At 32.3% G+C, this 18,027-nt stretch overlaps 1 protein-coding gene across 2 annotated transcripts in view; it reads right to left on the bottom strand.

The window, feature by feature from the left end:
- PDGFC (platelet derived growth factor C) overlaps positions 1-18,027 on the bottom strand; it is a 193,908-nt gene that overhangs the window by 87,294 nt on the left and 88,587 nt on the right. Inside the window, exon 2 of one of the 2 annotated variants that reach the window (XM_019626464.1) lies at positions 6,749-6,809. The exons of the other annotated variant lie outside the window; for it this stretch is intronic. Coding sequence (XP_019482009.1) covers positions 6,749-6,809 — 61 coding nt within the window. The remainder of the gene's footprint in view (positions 1-6,748; positions 6,810-18,027) is intronic. 2 annotated transcript variants of the gene reach the window in all.

Below are 18,027 nucleotides of genomic sequence, written 5' to 3' on the forward strand. Positions count from 1 at the left end.
GGACTGAAGATTAAGAATTAGGTAAAAAGAAAAGTGTCTCCAATCTTGGTTTAGTTTTAGAGTTCTGAAGAATACTGGCTTCTGTTTCACGAAGGCAAGATGGTAGTGACGTGTCACCCATAAAGTGGTAGACTTCACAGATGTCCTGTAAGATTTTTTGATGCATTTACCTCCAAATATATATTAATTCACATTATGCATAATAAAAGGTATTTCTGTAATAGGTAGTTGCATCTATTTTCAAATCCTTACTTGATAAAGATATATATTCACTGGTCTTATCTGTGTTTTGGTCTGCTCACTGTTTTTTCCTGTGTGATAATCCTCCTTTAGCTTAATCTTTTTTCCTAATCTTGCTAGTTTGTTTATAATAGCTATTTTTGTTTCCAGTATTTTTGCTTTCATTAACTCTCAATTAACAGATTTCACTTTTAGCAATAGTAAAAATCATGCCATGTATATGTAAAAACCTCATGGTAAAATGTATATACTTAAACAAACAAACAAACTTCTTTTTTAATATATATATAGATATATGGCTAGTTTGGCTCCATGACTGGCACCTTTTTGCCTAGAAAGTCCAGAGTCTGCTCATCCTGATCCTCTTAGATTCTATACAAAGAAGACATTCTTGAGCTCCACATAGCAAACAAATATCTCTCCATAAATTCCAAATGACATATTGTTATGTTTAATATTTAAAATGTTGATTATTTATATAAAAGTTTAATACACTAAACAGGAAACTCAGACTCATGTTTGTTTTACCCTGGGTTCAATCTACCATTTCCCATCCCTTTAAAACAATAGCAAAATAAAACAAAAATAATCAACAAAATTAGTGTCCTTTACCTCAAACTGTTTACAAATTATAAGAATAGATGTTCGCTAAGGAAAAATAAAATAGGAGACTGCTATACTAAGTAAACCATAAAACCGTATATTTAAGATGTGTTCATTTAAGTTTCTTGAATTTACCTCAGAAGATAATCATTTTATTCTTCAAGGGAATAAATCGTCAAAAATCATTTATTGAGAACCTATTATGTTTAATGTATACTGTTCCAGGTGCTTGGGGCATCAGAAACAAAACAAAACCTTGTCCTCTTAACATGACAACTTCTAGGACTGCAATTTAGTATCATTACTAGACTAGGTACACTAGGAAACTAGTATTCCATTATCAAAACCCACTTTGGACATTCCCTCTTTTAGAATGCCACCCTTGATTCCTATACCCATTCCTTTAGGACTGCATGTGTCAATCATGATGTATGGGTTGATCTTTCTTACCTTTCTACCACACTATGAATTCCCAGAAGGCAAAACTATTTTTTATTAAAAGTCATACCAGTGTCAAGCTTTGTGCCCAGCACATGGCACTACCTCATACATATTGATATTATAAAGAAACTTGATAGCCCAAAACATGGCAAAAAACAATTTTATATATTATTCAAAATTTCACCCTTAATTCCTAAATTTCCAGAGACTGTACATATAAGGATAAAATGATTTTACAATTTATACCCCTCCCCAATTAAAGTTCCTTTAATTTGTATTTGATACCTTACTCAAAATTCATCTATTACAACCTACAAATATATTTCAGCTGAAGGTGATAGATACTACGAATGCTCATTATTGAGATCTGTCATTTTGTTGATATACTTATTTAAAAAACACGTTCTATAATTTTACTGCATTCTGAGAATGCCACAGTCATAGTCATTATTTTATCTTAACTCTGATATATAAATCAATTGATAAAATTTGTAATTTTAGGTAAGACACTTGTCATCATAATTTATTATTTATAAACCAGAGGTAATCACAGGCTACTTTAAAGTTCAATAAAATGATAATTATATAAACTAGCCCCTTTGATAATTACAAATCTATATGTATATAAATGAGAAACTGTGTCCATCATATTTAGAATATTCTACAATGAGGGAGAAAAGTTATTATGAGGTATCAAGGTTTTCTTACGTCAGTGAATAGAAAATAGCTATGTAAGATAATGCAAAGTTGGTCATATGTATAACAATTTCAATTTCACAAAGAACAGATAGATTAAGCAAAAAGCAGTACTTTTTAGGCAGTGATTTTAAATTTCTGATTCCCTTCTACAAGTTGATTAAAGAAGGAGAAAAGAGACAACTTTGTAGAAATGTTGCCATTTCCTTATCTTTAAAAAAGGGGGATTTATTTATTTATTTATTTATTCATTCATTCATTCATTTATTTATTTATATCTAATGAGAAGTACAAGAATTCAGCCACTAGCCTCCTGTATAACTATGAACAATGGTAATAAAGGGAGCCTGTGTTCAGGAAGTTCATAGCAAATCTTCCATATGCAATGAGAGTTAATATGGTGAACATCTTCCCAGCATCCCCCATCACCACTGTGAAGCAGCCACTGAATAAATAAAAGCATGACTGACCCTGCCCAGAAGTATGTCTGGAAAATCAATATAAGTCCATTTCCCTCCCTGAATGGATGGCACTAATGAGCCCATCAGAGTGAATGCAATAGCTTTTTCCACCCCTACCAGTAGAGGATTAGACCATTTGGGGTGCAGAAATAAGGTCCAGAACTACTACAACTATTAAGCCATCATAATAGAATCCAGTCTGATGAAAATTTCAATGCACAGAAGTAGGCAGGTATATGGTAATACAGAAAAAAAGGAGCTAGATCTCAGCTCAAACCACACAATAAATTCATTCCATCTCTGGGCTTCTGAGGTACATGACTAAATAAATCATTTTTACTATTTAAGACAATTAGAGTTGGGATTTTTTTATACATACCACCAAAATCATTAAATAGTGAACATGTTTGGGTTTGCTAGGGGTGGTCTTGATTTTGACTTGTTTTCCTGGTGTATCTACGATTAGCATTCCCTTTTCATGCTATAAAATATCTTAATTTGCATCATAAAAGACACAGCAAATGAGATCTATAAAATACTTCTGGTATTGAGGTATGAGATATACAAATGGTAAAGATTTGACAGCATGGTATTTTAGCCTTTAAGTGATGATAACAATTACCCATTTTGGTTTTATACAACAGGGTATAACATTTTTAAATGAAGGCTCAATTATGGAAGACAAACTGGCAATAATCTTCTTACCTATTATGCCGCAAGATAAATAGCCAAGTATATAAACACGGAATCTTCTTAAAGCCTTTATCACACACCAATTTGTAATGAATATAATTGTATACACACACAATCACTCACACCACTATAGTAAAACATGTTTGAGCAACGCTATTCTTTTTCATTCTGTGTTAAATTGTGCATTACTTTAGATACCACACAGAGGCCAAAACAAGAATGCAGAATGGAGATAAATTAGGAATAATTCACATCACAAAAGAAACATTCACTTTAAAGAATAACTACTGATTTCATTTTTTTCCAGTATTTAATCTTGTTAGATTAAAACTATTACTCAATATAGAAAGTTTACATAAAATATTAGAAGTTCTAAAGTATTTTAAGGAGCACAATACATTTGTATGACATATGACAAAAACTGGGTAACATGATTAAGCACACATCATATGATATAACCTTTAAAAAAACAACAAAAAAAACCCACTTAGTTAAGAGAAGATATGTTCATCTGTTTTGGAGACTCAATAACTCAATTTTCTACCTGCACTGGAGATTTAAGTTACAACGTTCATGTTGGAATTTACCAGCAATTTCAAGTATGGAAAGTAGCAACCTACTTCTTTGTGAGCACACAATGTCTAGATACAGTACTGACATTTTGATGGAAGATGTTTAAATTCATCAAGGAAAATAATACTGAAAAGGTAATCAACATCGTTCCTTTTTCAGAGAAAAGCATGTATAAGAATATTAACTTTTGCCTTTGGTGAATATTTAAAATATGTTTAAATTTTTCTTTTAAGGTAAGCAAGCTCTCAATGAGGCAAAATAAATAATTCCTAAGAGGGCCGGCCGAGTGGCGCGATGGTTAAGAACTGGCTTAGGATGCCAGAGGGCCCCGGTTCGGATCCCACATATGAGGGCCGGTGACACTGCCCTCCACAGCTAAGATGCTGAACAACAGCTCAACCTGGAGCTGGGCTGCCATGGGTCGCCGGCGAAGGCGTAAGCTGCAGCCCCTGTGGCAGTTGGTTGCCATGGGCTGCCATGTGTGGTCAGCGGCCAGCGTGAGCAGCCAGCAGCCGCAGTGAGTGGCCGTCCAGAGACCTGCAACTGATCTGCCTCGCCCGGGAGGAGCGCAATAATGGTGCCAACTTGGGTCAGTGAAGCAATGTCCTCCACAACTGGATTGAAGAACAAAACGACAGCAACTTGTCTGTTTCCCTTCCCTCGATTCCCCAGTACTGTTCCCATCCCCTCAATTCCCCAATAAAAAATTTTTTAAAAAAATAATAATAATTCCTAAGAAACAATAAATCAGGAATGTATTTGTTTCAATTTTAACATATTCAGCAATCATAAGAGCTGAAAAATGAGACTTTTCTACTTTCTGCTTATATTTAGCATTTTATGTTCTAAGGTGAATGTATATAATTTATATGTAGTGAGCCTATGAATTCCTAATGAATAATATTCAAAGATAAGGAAAATAAGAAATTTGGTCATTTCTATACAAATCACATCCTCCTATTTTATGTTTTGATGTTATGATTAAATGCTGTAAATAAGTAATAAACTATTCGCATTTCCACAAGCAATATTTGAGATATTAAAGTTATATTTATAGCAACATCTTTGGTTTCAGTAGTACGTGCACAAAATGATATCAGGAATATCTGAAGAGCAATTATACTGGGACATGAGTGCCCCTCATAGGCTTGATTGAATATTAAATATTAAATATGCTCATAAAGGTTCTAATCATTCTGCCCTGTTGGAAAACATCACCTCCCCACCCCACACTCTGCCTCAACAACTCGTGTCAATCTTAAAGTGATGTTAAAATATAAATATGAGGCTTTTAAAAGAAATGAAAGCCATGAAGTACTAATAAAACACAATTTTGGTGGAAAAAGAGGTTGCTTAAATTTTATTTCTCAAAGCAAAGATATTTTTAGTAATGATCATGAGAATACCTAATTATGCTAAGATATTTCATCTCAGCTGGTCTACTATAAAAGAGTGAATGAGCATAACCATGAAGATGTTAAGTATACTTTATTTTAATTACACTTTATTTGAGAATTGGCTTGACTATATCCATTAGAAAATCATTCAGCAACAGCTAGCTTTCAAACAACAGATTAAAAATCAAACCAATGATCCAGAGGCAAGAAGTCTAAAAAGAGAAGGATGGGACAGATTCAGGGAGATATGTACCTTTACTCAAAATAGGGACTGCACTGGACTTTACAAAAATCCACCGAAAGTTGCATTTATGAGGAGATTATTCTCTAACACCTCATTATCACTAGGTTCCTTCAACGTTGTTGAAAAATACCTACTGCCAGGTTCTGATCTCAGTGAAGACTTTGAGGATATGTCTGTCAGATTAGACATTGTCAGAAGTCACAAAAAGGTTTGAGAATTCTTCTTTATGGTATTCACACTGTTTACATGAGTGTAATCCCCCAGCCAGCAAATAAATGGACCAGCTGCATTCATGACCTCCCAGCAAGTGAACAGACCTGTTTGAACAGAGCATTTCCTTGAAAATTTTTGCTCATGAAATCCAATTTTGATGTTGAAAACTCTCCATCCATGTTCCCTATAAATTAATCCATTTCTTTTCTAAAAGAAAATACTGTCCCAAAAATTGGAAGAAAGATATGGAAACAAATGCCCAAAGGTTGAGGAGAAGCAAGAGAAAACTAACAGGAAAAAAGTACAAATTAAGTTTAGAAATTAAACTTAACTGCAGCAAGTGTAACAATAGTGTAACAATCTTGAGAAATGGTTACTAGTCTTATTCTAAAGTAGAGGTAGGGCTTTTTAAATAAAAAAATATTTGCATAACATAAGCCTTAAGAACAACTATGCTAATCATTTAAACTACATGATTTAAGTTTACAGAGATCTATTTCTGTACAAACACACAGACATCAAAATAAGTATGTTTATAGCCATTATCATACTTCAAAATTTGCTTGCCATGTTGTATTCTTGTTAAAAATCAACCAAAATAAAAGAGTTCTGATGAGGAGGCAAAGTACCAAACTAACAAACAAACAAAACCTGATATAAATATGCATAAAGACATTACTCATTAATTAACAAGAAACTTTTATTCAGTATTTTAGGCCAAAAGAAAATACTTACAAATGAAGGATGGACAGAAAAAATAAGAATCACCAGAATAATCAATTATGCTTTGAGAAACATACTTCTACTCTCTCTATACCATGAATAGTCAAAATAACATGCCACGGGAAATTAACATACCAGAAAATAAAGAAATGAGAGTAGAGATACTTCAGTAAGCACACAGCAGTTTGAAGATTACTAAGAATATGAAAACAGCACTGGAGCATTGGAACAACTAGATAGAAATTTAGTACAAGGAAAGAAATGACTCCCATTATGAAAGCAAGGCATTCGAGTCTATGCTTGCTTATGTTGAAGAATCAGATAAGAATATCGTACCACCTAAACAAATTTCTCTTCCTTAATATGGTTCATTATATCAACCTTAATTATGTGAGAGTACATTAGAGTGTATGATAAGAAAAGTTGAAAAATTCAGAGTAAATAAAAATATACGTTTTGCTTACCTTTTAAATGTTCTTTCTCCTCTTTTCTATGCCAGTCCACATGCTTGGGTATAGTTCCTCCCTGCCAGTAGATGGAGATAGTAAAATTGAGTCTTTTGATGACCTCAAATCCTAATCTAGGTGGTTCAGAATCTTCAATTTCAGATTTTGGAAGTAAAACTAAAATTTTTTGAATGATTGAAAAGACACATAAAGCTTGTAAAAATGATTATCTGAGTCAAACTTTTAATCATGGTCATGAATACCAATCTTTAAGGGAGAGGGTCTTGGCTGGCATAGAAAAAAATAAAAGAAAGAGCATTATTTTGTAGGATATATTCCCTTGACTCTTCATTCTTCCTAGATCTCAACAAATATCTATTGAGTATGTACTCAGAATTGCAGATTACTAGCCAAATGCTTTAATATACATTATCTATTTAGTGTTTTTAACAACCCTGTTCAGTAGTAATTATTATCCCCAAATATCTTGTCACAGAAACCATATGTTTAAAGTTCCATATGGTGAGTGGATGCTTGCTTGCCAAGGTTTTGTTGTCTTCCTGGTGTTTGTTCAATTAATGGCTTCTCAAATTTAGGGAGAGTTCGTTTCTTCTTCCCACTGACAAAGGGACCTTGAAGTTGTTTGAAACTCATTTGCTATTGGTAAAAACTAATTGGTTTTATTTTATTTCAAACTAATACAAGTCCTCTAACAGCTTTTCTGGAGAAAAAAAAAATCAGAAAGCTAACGGGCAGCCATTCTACACAGATTCAATAAATTGTCTGAAATAAAATGGGGTTCAGGAAACAGCACTGCATGATTTTTTTTTTCCTTTGAGAAATTGAGCACTTACGATCAAACTCATAGGGCTGAACATTAAAATTTGTTATCACTAATAATGGCTTATGAAACTAATAAAATCACTATCATTTTCGAAAGCTAATAGAAGAACATGTAAGTACCTCTTGAAATGATAAAGCAAACACTAAGAACCTTCCAAACTGAATTGAATATTGGTAAATTATGAAATAATTGGTCCCATTTTCCTCACTCAATTTAGGAAACCCATTGAAATTTTAGTTAAATGGAATGTATCCCTTATCCTTCTCACAAGTAAAATCAAGGTTTCAATATCCCTGGTAGTCAGAGTCGATGACTTGCTTTCAACAAAACACAGTTCAGGAAAAGACACAAAACTACACAAACAAGAGTAATGCCAATTGGTTCAAGAACGACTGACTAAAATAAACCACTCTGCTTTATTCAGTCACCATAATCACTGTGCCCAAATGAATACACTGATATTTATTTACTTCATTATAGTTCCTGTAATGATTTTCAGATTACAAAACACTTGCCTATACATATGTTGTTTTTTTTCTGGCTATCACAATAACATTGAGCACCAATGCAATGTATTAGGCAAACTTTATTATTGTCAGTTGGTTGTCACAGTAAGTAAGTTGACCATAAAATTTCTTGTCCAAATCAATATACTTTTAAGAATGAAAGAGCATGGTATTATTGTGTCAGGACAACAGACATAATCCATGATAGTTCCCCAGAAAATTTGAACATATGGTCACCCTAATGACAAATGACAACATTAACCTTCAAGCCAGATATTTTGAGTCTAAATCTCTTTCTGCTACATCGCATGACTCCAGGAAATCTTTCAACCTGGACATATGTGTGATTAATTCTTGAGTGTGTATTGTCCCGTTTACATCCTTTTTCAACTTAGCCCACAAAGTAGAAATTTTTCTTTGTTTTTGTAAATTCGGTAACATCTATTACATTTAAAGTAGTTTATTTTAAGATAAGTTAAAACAACAGCAGGTTTGCTGTTTGTGTATTATAAAACCAACAATCCTGATAACTTGCTCTATTTAACTGCTTTTTAATGGGCTATTTGTGAGATATTTCTAACTCTACCAATGAAGCAGCAGACATTTTCACCAATTACTGCTCATTTGCTGGATTCTGGCTCCATTTCACTGCTTGGAACAATAGGGTTGACATTAATTCTACCTCTAGTCATAAACATTCTTCCAGAATTTGGTACTCCTTAAAAAATGACAAATTTCATAGTAATTTCAAGAAGATGAGAGGTCATTTCAAATGCATTTAATCTTTAGGATTAACAAATATAGAAAAATAAAATTATGCTAAAAGAATTACTCATCCTTGACAACGAATGCAAGTTTCACATATATGTTCATTTGCTTACTTGAGTAGATGTATAATTTAATTAGCATACACTAAAGCCTTCTGTGTAGGTTTTTGTTTTGTTTTCATTGTTTGCTTTTTACGACTGTATCCCCCAAAGCATAACACAGTACCTGACACATAATAGACACTCAATAGATATTTCTTGACTGGCTAAACTGCCTAGAAATAAAGCTCACTTTTCACCTGCAAACATATTTACAAAGAAAATTTAGTAGATTAAAAAAAAGGGTGACATATGGGTTCATTCCTGGACTACTGCTGCTTCCTGAAGATCACTGGCTTAAGAATAATTGACCCAAATTTCTCAAATTATATGCAAAGACACCACCAACCTATTGCCATATCATCAAATAGCTTTCTATGGAATTGAGCTATACTAAATTCATATTTGAGATTACTTCACCATAATCTTTGAAAAATCAAACATCAAGTACAGGTTCTCGAATAATGCCATTTTGTTCATCATTTCATTATAATGATGAGAAAAGAAACATGATTTCCAGCCGGGGCCACCATCTGTGTGGAGCTTGCAAACTCATTTTAGTTAGCTTCATGCTTTAATTTTTTTTTTTAGATGAGAGGTATAAAAGCAATATTTAGAACTGATTGTAAGTTTTATGGATTGTGGAATAATACAGTAGCACCATTGCGGTAAAGAGCATGCCAGTAGGATGACCTGGAAAGAAGAATGTAATAATGTAGGAAGTTTTTGAGACAAAAACAAACCTTGACATGATTTGCTAAATAAGGTCTATAATCCTCTGTTCTTTATAATTGCTCCAATTATACAACTAGGCTTCAAAATTCCTCAAGTATGTTAAACTTCTGAACCCATATTTAAAAGCAAGAGCTATTTTTTGATCCTTTTAAACCAATGGCTTGAGAAAGTTTTAAGAATCTGATGAAAGGTATGGATGCTCAAACCAGAAAATTATATATCTAAACACATACTCTTATAGTTTTCACACAATAGCATACAATTTCAGAGTATTCATCCAGCCCCTAGAAACTATCTATGAACGCTTTCATCTATGAAATCAAGGTTAAGAGCACTTTCTCCAAAAATAACTTGTCCTTTATAAAGCAAAATGAACAATGAGTTCTTTACTCCATGATCAGATGTCTATAGTGCCATTTTTGGTAAAATAACATCCGTGTAAACGAGTAACCAATTTAGCAATCAGGGATTTAAAAAAAAAAAGTGCATTTTGAAAGACTATCTTGAATTTCAGAGTGAGTTAAAAATATATGCATCTATACATAAATTATATATAAATGGTATATATAATATATATTATGTATATACATATATATATATATATATATATATATCAGGTATAGCATGTTTTTTACATAGGACAATGATAATATTTCACATATTTCCAATGCAGCTATATGAAAGTATTTAAGTATTTCCTGCAAAAAAAGTATCTAAAATGTGTAATTTAGAACAATCTCATAATTCTTTACATTTGCTAAAAATAATATCTTTTCTGGAGAAATTTTAAAGATTTGTTATCAAGAAATGTATACATAAAAGAATATAGCAGATAATTCAATTGCACTCCCATATTCCCACAGTAAGTATTTATTTACCATAATAGTTTTTAAGTGCAAATGACAACAGCAGTTAAAACTTTTGAGCACCAATAACAGGCTAGAAACTATTAGACCCACATGAACCCTCTTAAACTGTGATACTGTAAGGAAGACTTAATCATCACCACTCTGCTAAGGAGACAACTTCAAATTAAATTAAGACATCATGAACAGAGAGAACAAAAAAGTAATAAGAAGCATGAGCCCCACCAAACTGCAGGCATCAATTGATGACAAAGCTGCTTCCTTCTGTGGCAACTGAAAACAGTACCCTCTCAGGCTGAGCATTATTAGCAGTTCATGTATTTAAAAATGGGCAGCAGTTCTCTTCAACCATGTAAGTAGACCAGATGGCATAAAATACATCTAATTTGATCCTAGTTCTTATGTGATTGAATTGATAGTGATTCCTTTTCACTAGATACTTGAGACAATTTTTTAAAATTTCCTCTAATTTTTTTTTTCCAAAGCCAAAAAAAATGCTCTGATGGTCAGGTGGAAAAGCAAGGATTGCATATGTTGTTATTTTCGGTTCTTCAAGAATGATTATAACAATATAATTAAGATCTTTCACCATAAAGGACATGAAAGGATGTTTAAAACTATAACAGTACCATATATATGTAACTCTTATGTAGGTAATTAAAATTTTTCATTCAATAATACGGAAGCCTTTTTTTTTTCTTCAAAACTATACAGCAAGTAGGTTTTCTCCTTTAGTCCTTTAATAAGTATAGTGCAGAAATGTTATAGTAAAACAGTACAGTGAGTACATTTTTAATTATTCTTGGATTCAAGCTCATAGAATGCTCTGGAGTCACCACTTCTCTACTTGTTAATGAAGAGTGTAAGTGGAATGGAGGAGACAGTCAAGAACTGTGACCTCAAAAAAAAAACCAAAAAACTGTGACCTCATTATTTTTCATTTACCCCCCTCCATAAAAAAATACAGTGTAACAGTATACTTAAAGTATAAAATTTTCAATATAATAAAAGTTCTATAAAGGACTTGAATTATAATTTTTTTAAAAAAATATTTCTTTGCCCACAAAATTCATCTTTTAATGAAGGGTGAAATATTTTAGTATGCATATTAAGATGAAATTTTTAGTAAATCATGTACTGACATATTCGAAGTAGAATTAGATTTCAGTACTCTGCCTAAACGATGCAGTCAACAAATATTCATCACATGCCTACTGAGTTAAGGGCATGCGAGGTGGAACCAGGCCTCTGCACTGTCCCGGCTCCCTGTTACACACTCACATATTATTAATTTGAACTGTGAATTTTATCAAATATGCATATTCATGTAAATTTTTATAAAGTAAATTTTTAAGTGAACAAAACTGAGAAGAAGGCTAGTTCTCACTTATATTTCATTTCTTAAACTTTGGTATGATTTTTGTCACACACGCACAGGTTTAATTTTAATAGTCAAATTGTGGGTCTTTAGTGTCTTATTTAAGAAACTATTATCTTATAATGTCAAAAGGATATTAATTTATATCTCACCCCTGAATGTTTAAATAATTTTTGTTGATGGTATGAATCATGTGTAATATTACGTATTGTCCCATACAGATGGCCAATATTCTAAACATCCCTTATTATATAGTTCAGACCCTCCCCATTCTCTGTCTCATATATCAAATTGCTATACTCCTTTTGTATGTGAATCAATTTCTGGTCTTTTCATTTTTTTTTCATTGTACTATTCGCCTATTCTTGTATAAAAACAGCACTTCATTGCTATGTCTTTTAGTAAACTTTAATGCCTTGGCTACTCATAAAAAAATGTAATGCTTTGGCCCTTTGCTTTTCTACATTAGTTTTCAGATTAGCTTACCAAGTTCCATGAAACTCTAAAAGAATTTCATTGAAACTATATTTAATTTATAAAATTATTTGAGGATACTTTACATAATTGTAACATTAAATTCTCCCACCATCAAAAATGGTATTCCTCTATTCAGTTATTTATATTTTAAGTATTTCTTTTTTTAAGACTATTTGTACAACTCCAAAGATAGCTACTGAAAATAAAGGGAACCAGAATAAAACTGCCCATAACATTCAATGAGCAATGTCAATCCCATTGGGCCCCTGTTAAGTGGGAAATTCCAATATCAGATTTGTAACAGCATTCCAAAGCCAAATTAAAGGATAAGGAATAAAAACATACACAGTGGAAAAAATAACCACTGCTATATTTCTTGAACATGTCAAATGTTAACATTTTCTAAATCTTGGTTTCCTCCCCCATCACCAAAAGAATATCTTTTGGAAAGTACCTTAAGTAACATTCATAGCTTTTAATAGTTCTCTAGCTACTATTTCAATAAAGTTATAATTATATTCACAAATATCATGCGCATCTAATTTTTAGATGAATTAAAAAGTATAGATTTTGTAGTTGTTAGGAATAAGGTAGTTTCTCATTATATTTACCATGGGTTCTTTAACACATAACGTTTTTCCTTGAACAACACAGATTTAAACTGTATGAGTCCACTTATATGTGGATTGTTTCCAATAAATATACTGTTGCTCCCTCATATCCCTGAATTTTGCATCCGCAGACTCAAACAACCATGGATGGAAAATGGTATTTTCCATCCATGGTTGGAAATCCGAAGATGTCAAGGATCAACTGTATGCATAGTTCTATGCTATTTCATACAGGGGATCTGAGGAGTTTGGTTTCTGGGAGGAGGGACCATGGAACCAATCCTCTGTGGATACGAAGGAGTGACAGTAGTTAAGATTTGGGGGAGTCAAATGTTATATGTGGGTGTTCAATTGTGCATGGGTGTTGGTACCCCCAACCCCCACATTGTTCAAGGGTCAACTGCATTTAAAACTCTCCGAAATCATCTTATATAATATATATTTGCTAATAGCCCTTCTCTCTCTTCCATAAGGTAAGTTCCTTGAAAGCAGAGATCTTGTCTGTATTGTTTATTACTGCATTCCCCACAGCTACAACAGCACATAGTCAATATGAGGCATACAATAAATATTTGTTGAATTAATAACTTGATATTTATCTAATGATATGTCTTAAATGTAATCATACAATAGTCAGACTATTTGTCTTAACTGCTTTATGATTTTGTAATCTTGTTATCCATGAAGAAGATACCAGGGGAATTGGATCATAGCCAGACACCAGTAATAAATTAGGAGAATCTACTAAACAAAAATGATTGACTTATTTCCCCATTTCATGTCTCTACCTATTTCTTTTTCCCTTCACTTTTTTCTACACATTAATTACATGTTAACAAATCTTTATTTTTCTTATTTTACATTACTAAAATTCTATTTTTCCTCTTCCCCCAAATTTATCTCACCCAAAGGAATTTCAATAGAACTAAAGTTTGAAGTGTCTCAATACAGACAATATTTCATAGCGTTATAAAACCACAAAGCTGAAGTGAACTTAAAGAAATGTTTTTAAGTCTTGAATGAAAAGATGATCACATGACATATTATTATCTTCTAATATAGTTTCAAGTATGCTGTCTCTGTAAAATTAACTCTTCTCCATAATCATCCTGAAGAAGGGTTATCCCTATTGTACTAAAATGGCTTTTTTCCTCTTCACTTACAAATCAATTGATATTACAAAGTTGCTTCCACAAGCCTTATTTATTCAAACTTATTTTTTTTTTAAAAGAAATGTGGAATGAGTGCTTCAAAACAGTATTCAATTCCTATGCAGTTGATACATCAACACCCTGAAAATGAAGAAATACTTTTAGTACAGAGCCATTTCCTAAGGGTAACTAAGTGACGTTCTCACCAATGCACGCCCACACAGTATTCCAAAGTTCAACCCAGTTTTAATGCAACTTATTTGTATAATATATCTTGCTCTGTAAAACTGTTGAAAGTTTCAATAAAGAAACTGGATAAATGGGAAGGTAAAGGCAAAAAGAAAAAAAACAAACCACATTGAATTCTGAGTGCTTCAGAACACTAAAAGTAAATGTGAAGAGAAAATCCTGTGGGCAAACAATGATTATTCACAAGCAGAAGCTATTTTGTGTATAACGTATGGTGCAAAGAACACCAATGTGGGAAGGAAAAGGCCATAATCCTTGGGATTCCTTCCTATTAACTGCTCAGTTTGTAGTAGCAGCTGCAACTTCTCTTAAGTAGATGCCAACATAGGGGTTTTTAATCAGCTTATGATGGCAAGTACGTTAAGAAACTCCTTGCAAACATTAGCACTAAAAAAGGAGACAAATGGCAGGAACCGAAACAAATCTAGGCAATTTATAGATGAACATGCCTAAAAAGGATTAGATTTGAAAATATTTTCCTGGCAAAGACTGGAAATCAAGAAAACAAACAAGCAATTACAAAGACTCACTGACTCTAACCAAAAAAACTTACTGTGTCTGTGACTTTTTGGGTTTATAAATTTGGAGATAAGAAACGGTACAGGCATAACCAAACATTAAAATGAAGACATTTACTCTTTTAATGGGCCATGCATAAGAGGTCTCTGTTACTGCTCTTGGCTATTTTAAAGCTTTCAATAATGTACAAATATGTACAAATGTATGTTTTTGTATATGGACTAACTATAAAGTGTGTTTAAAATATGAAATTTAATATTTTATTAATATTGAATTCAATATTAAATTCAAATGCAAATGAGTTCTGACAGACTTCAGGAAACTAATTTATTAAGGAGCATATGCTGCTTAGAATATACTGCTTAAGTACTTCAGATATGAACTGAAATAAAAACTATTTAAAAACAATTATTCCAAAGGTAATGGAGTCTATGGGTTATTTATGAAAGTTATAGGCTAGCTTGTTACATTTAAGTATTATTGTAAAAAAGATTAGAAACTTGATTATGTGTTTATCACACAAAGCTAAAGATGTCACCGAGGAGATAGATAGATAGATAGATAGATATTTGTTTTTTGTTTTTTTTCATTAAAGTTTATTGGGGTGACAATTGTTAATAAAAAGTTACATAGGTTTCAGGTGTACAATTCTGTAATATATCATCTATATACCACATTGTGTGCTCACCACCCAGATATATTGAATTCACTCATGATTATTTTGTGCTCCTGTCAATTATATAACTCCGAAGGCCATTTATCAAACAGTTTTCTAATATATCTACACATTTTTGGTTCTCAAAAATTCAATGTCACATTGTAAAGGAAAATGCTAATAAATTAAAGAACAAACAACAAAAAACTAACCAAAGATTACAAAAATAAACCTCTAAAGAAAAATCACACATAATATAAGGTCACTAAATCTCTATTTACCACTATAGGTTAAAAATAATAGTTTTGCCCTTTATGGTTATAACCGGACCACTTTAACACAATCACACCTGATGTCATTTATTATGCATATTTTCATATGACTTTATGATAATATACTGAAATTTATGTGTACGAAAATATGTACACATAAATGTATATGTTCTCTCCCTCTCTGTTTCTCTCTCTCTCTCTCTCTCTCTCTCTCTCTCTCTCTCTCTCTCAACTCAAATGTAAAAAAATATGGTACAGGTGTGGATTTCTAGGGAACCAGAGCAATGAGTCTACGGCCTGAAAGAATTCAAACAAGACTAGATCTTCAAATCCAAAAAACTGATTACGGATTTGTTTTTTCTAACACATACATTAGCAAACATTATTGGTGGTATCACTTTGATGCACTCCAATTGGAATACCTTGTTGACTCAAGGCTTCAAAGGACCAGCTAGGGTCTGGCTTCTTGCACAAAGCCACTGGACCTATAGCACACAATGATCTCATCTTGTCTGAATGCCTGAGGCCCATCTGTCAGACACACATTTTGCAATTTAAGTTTATAGCCCTTCGCTGTTTTTAATAGAAGGGTATGTTTAAGTTTTATCTCCTGAACTAGTCTGAAAATTACTTAAGGCCAGAGAATATTATGTTTTCCTTTTCAACATTTCATGTTAATGCTACCGAATATAGAATTTCCTATAGAGCATTTAAAAATGTATCTATTTAAGAAAAAAAGAAGTTACTCAGTGAAAGAAACAGAATACAGTTTGTATATGTTTAATATCTATTAAAGTGAATTATCTCTTAAAATAAAGAATATGTCTTTTTTTCCCTAAAGTTATATTAAAAAACACTAATGGCAAAATTACCACACATTCAGAAACAGTGGTTCAGAACAATGATTTTGAATTGGATGGCTTGGAAGGAGACTGGCTGTTATCGTCATTTTGGGAGTTGGGGATGAAGGAATGAGTGCAATGGTCACACGGTTCTTCCTCACCCTGACTCTAGTGAGCTAGGGTTTTATTCTGTTTCCATAGGCATTTCCTACAGAGTATTTTAAAAAAGCATTTGTTTAAGAAAAAAAAAGTACTCAGTAAAAGAAAAATAAAGTGACTAATAATAGCACAGGAGAATATGATTCTGGTAAAAATGGTGAACATATGAAATGCAATGTCAAACATGGGAAGAAGGCTACAAGATCATAAGGATGGAAACAAGACTGATGTGCTTATTGTTTTATCCCAAGGGCCTAGCACATTCTTTGGACTTATTATGCTTTTAAACATTTGCTGAAAGCATATAATGGATAGGTCTTTATACAGTTAAAAAAAAGAAAAAATCAGCTGTTAGAAAAAGTAATTCAAAGAATACCAAAGTCCTAATGTTCCAAAGGTTTTGTTGTTGTTACTTAACTAAAATACTTGAACTATCACAAGTCATTTCTGGTCAAAACGTTGAAGTCCCATGCATATATATGACTTATATGCAATCATATAGTTGAAGTACAACTATATGACAAATGTGGTATTTATTGTTACATATGCAAATATCATAATTTGCAGTAGTTCTCAAGAGAGAACTATAAGACTAATGAGATTGTGGCATGGCCAAATACTAGACAGGATATAGCTTCCAAGTTAAAATCAAAATCAACAGCATAGCAATCCTTTGAACATTGGCTCAAATGTACGATACTAGATTATGAGATATTCAAAAAAGACGATAACAAAGTATAGCTGTGTATTATATAGTAGTTAATTAACTGTCTTAACGATAATATACAAGAAAAGAAAAATAATATATACCATAAAGATTACCATTTTCAACAAATTAAAAAAGTAAAATATTATAGGTCATTGGCTGTGCATCAATATTTATTTGAATTTTAAAATATTTGTTAAATCTGCAGTTTTGAAGGTTAAAATGTAAGAATGACTAGAGTTTAAAGCGGTTCCTAAGACAGAACCTGGAAAATGATGAAAACTCAAGTATAACTAAAAACTGTGACTAGCAAAATAAATATTATGCAATCTGGGGAGAATTTCCGCAACTGATAAAGTCAAAGTGGCTGAAATGAAAAATAAATCAGTAGCTTCACCTATGATTTAGCTCAAGAAATAAAAAAAGCCAATCCATCTGAAGAAAAGAAAGGAAGATACTAT

The sequence above is a fragment of the Hipposideros armiger genome, unplaced genomic scaffold (genome assembly GCF_001890085.2).
Source record: "Hipposideros armiger isolate ML-2016 unplaced genomic scaffold, ASM189008v1 scaffold_679, whole genome shotgun sequence".
Taxonomy (NCBI): Eukaryota; Metazoa; Chordata; class Mammalia; order Chiroptera; family Hipposideridae; genus Hipposideros; species Hipposideros armiger.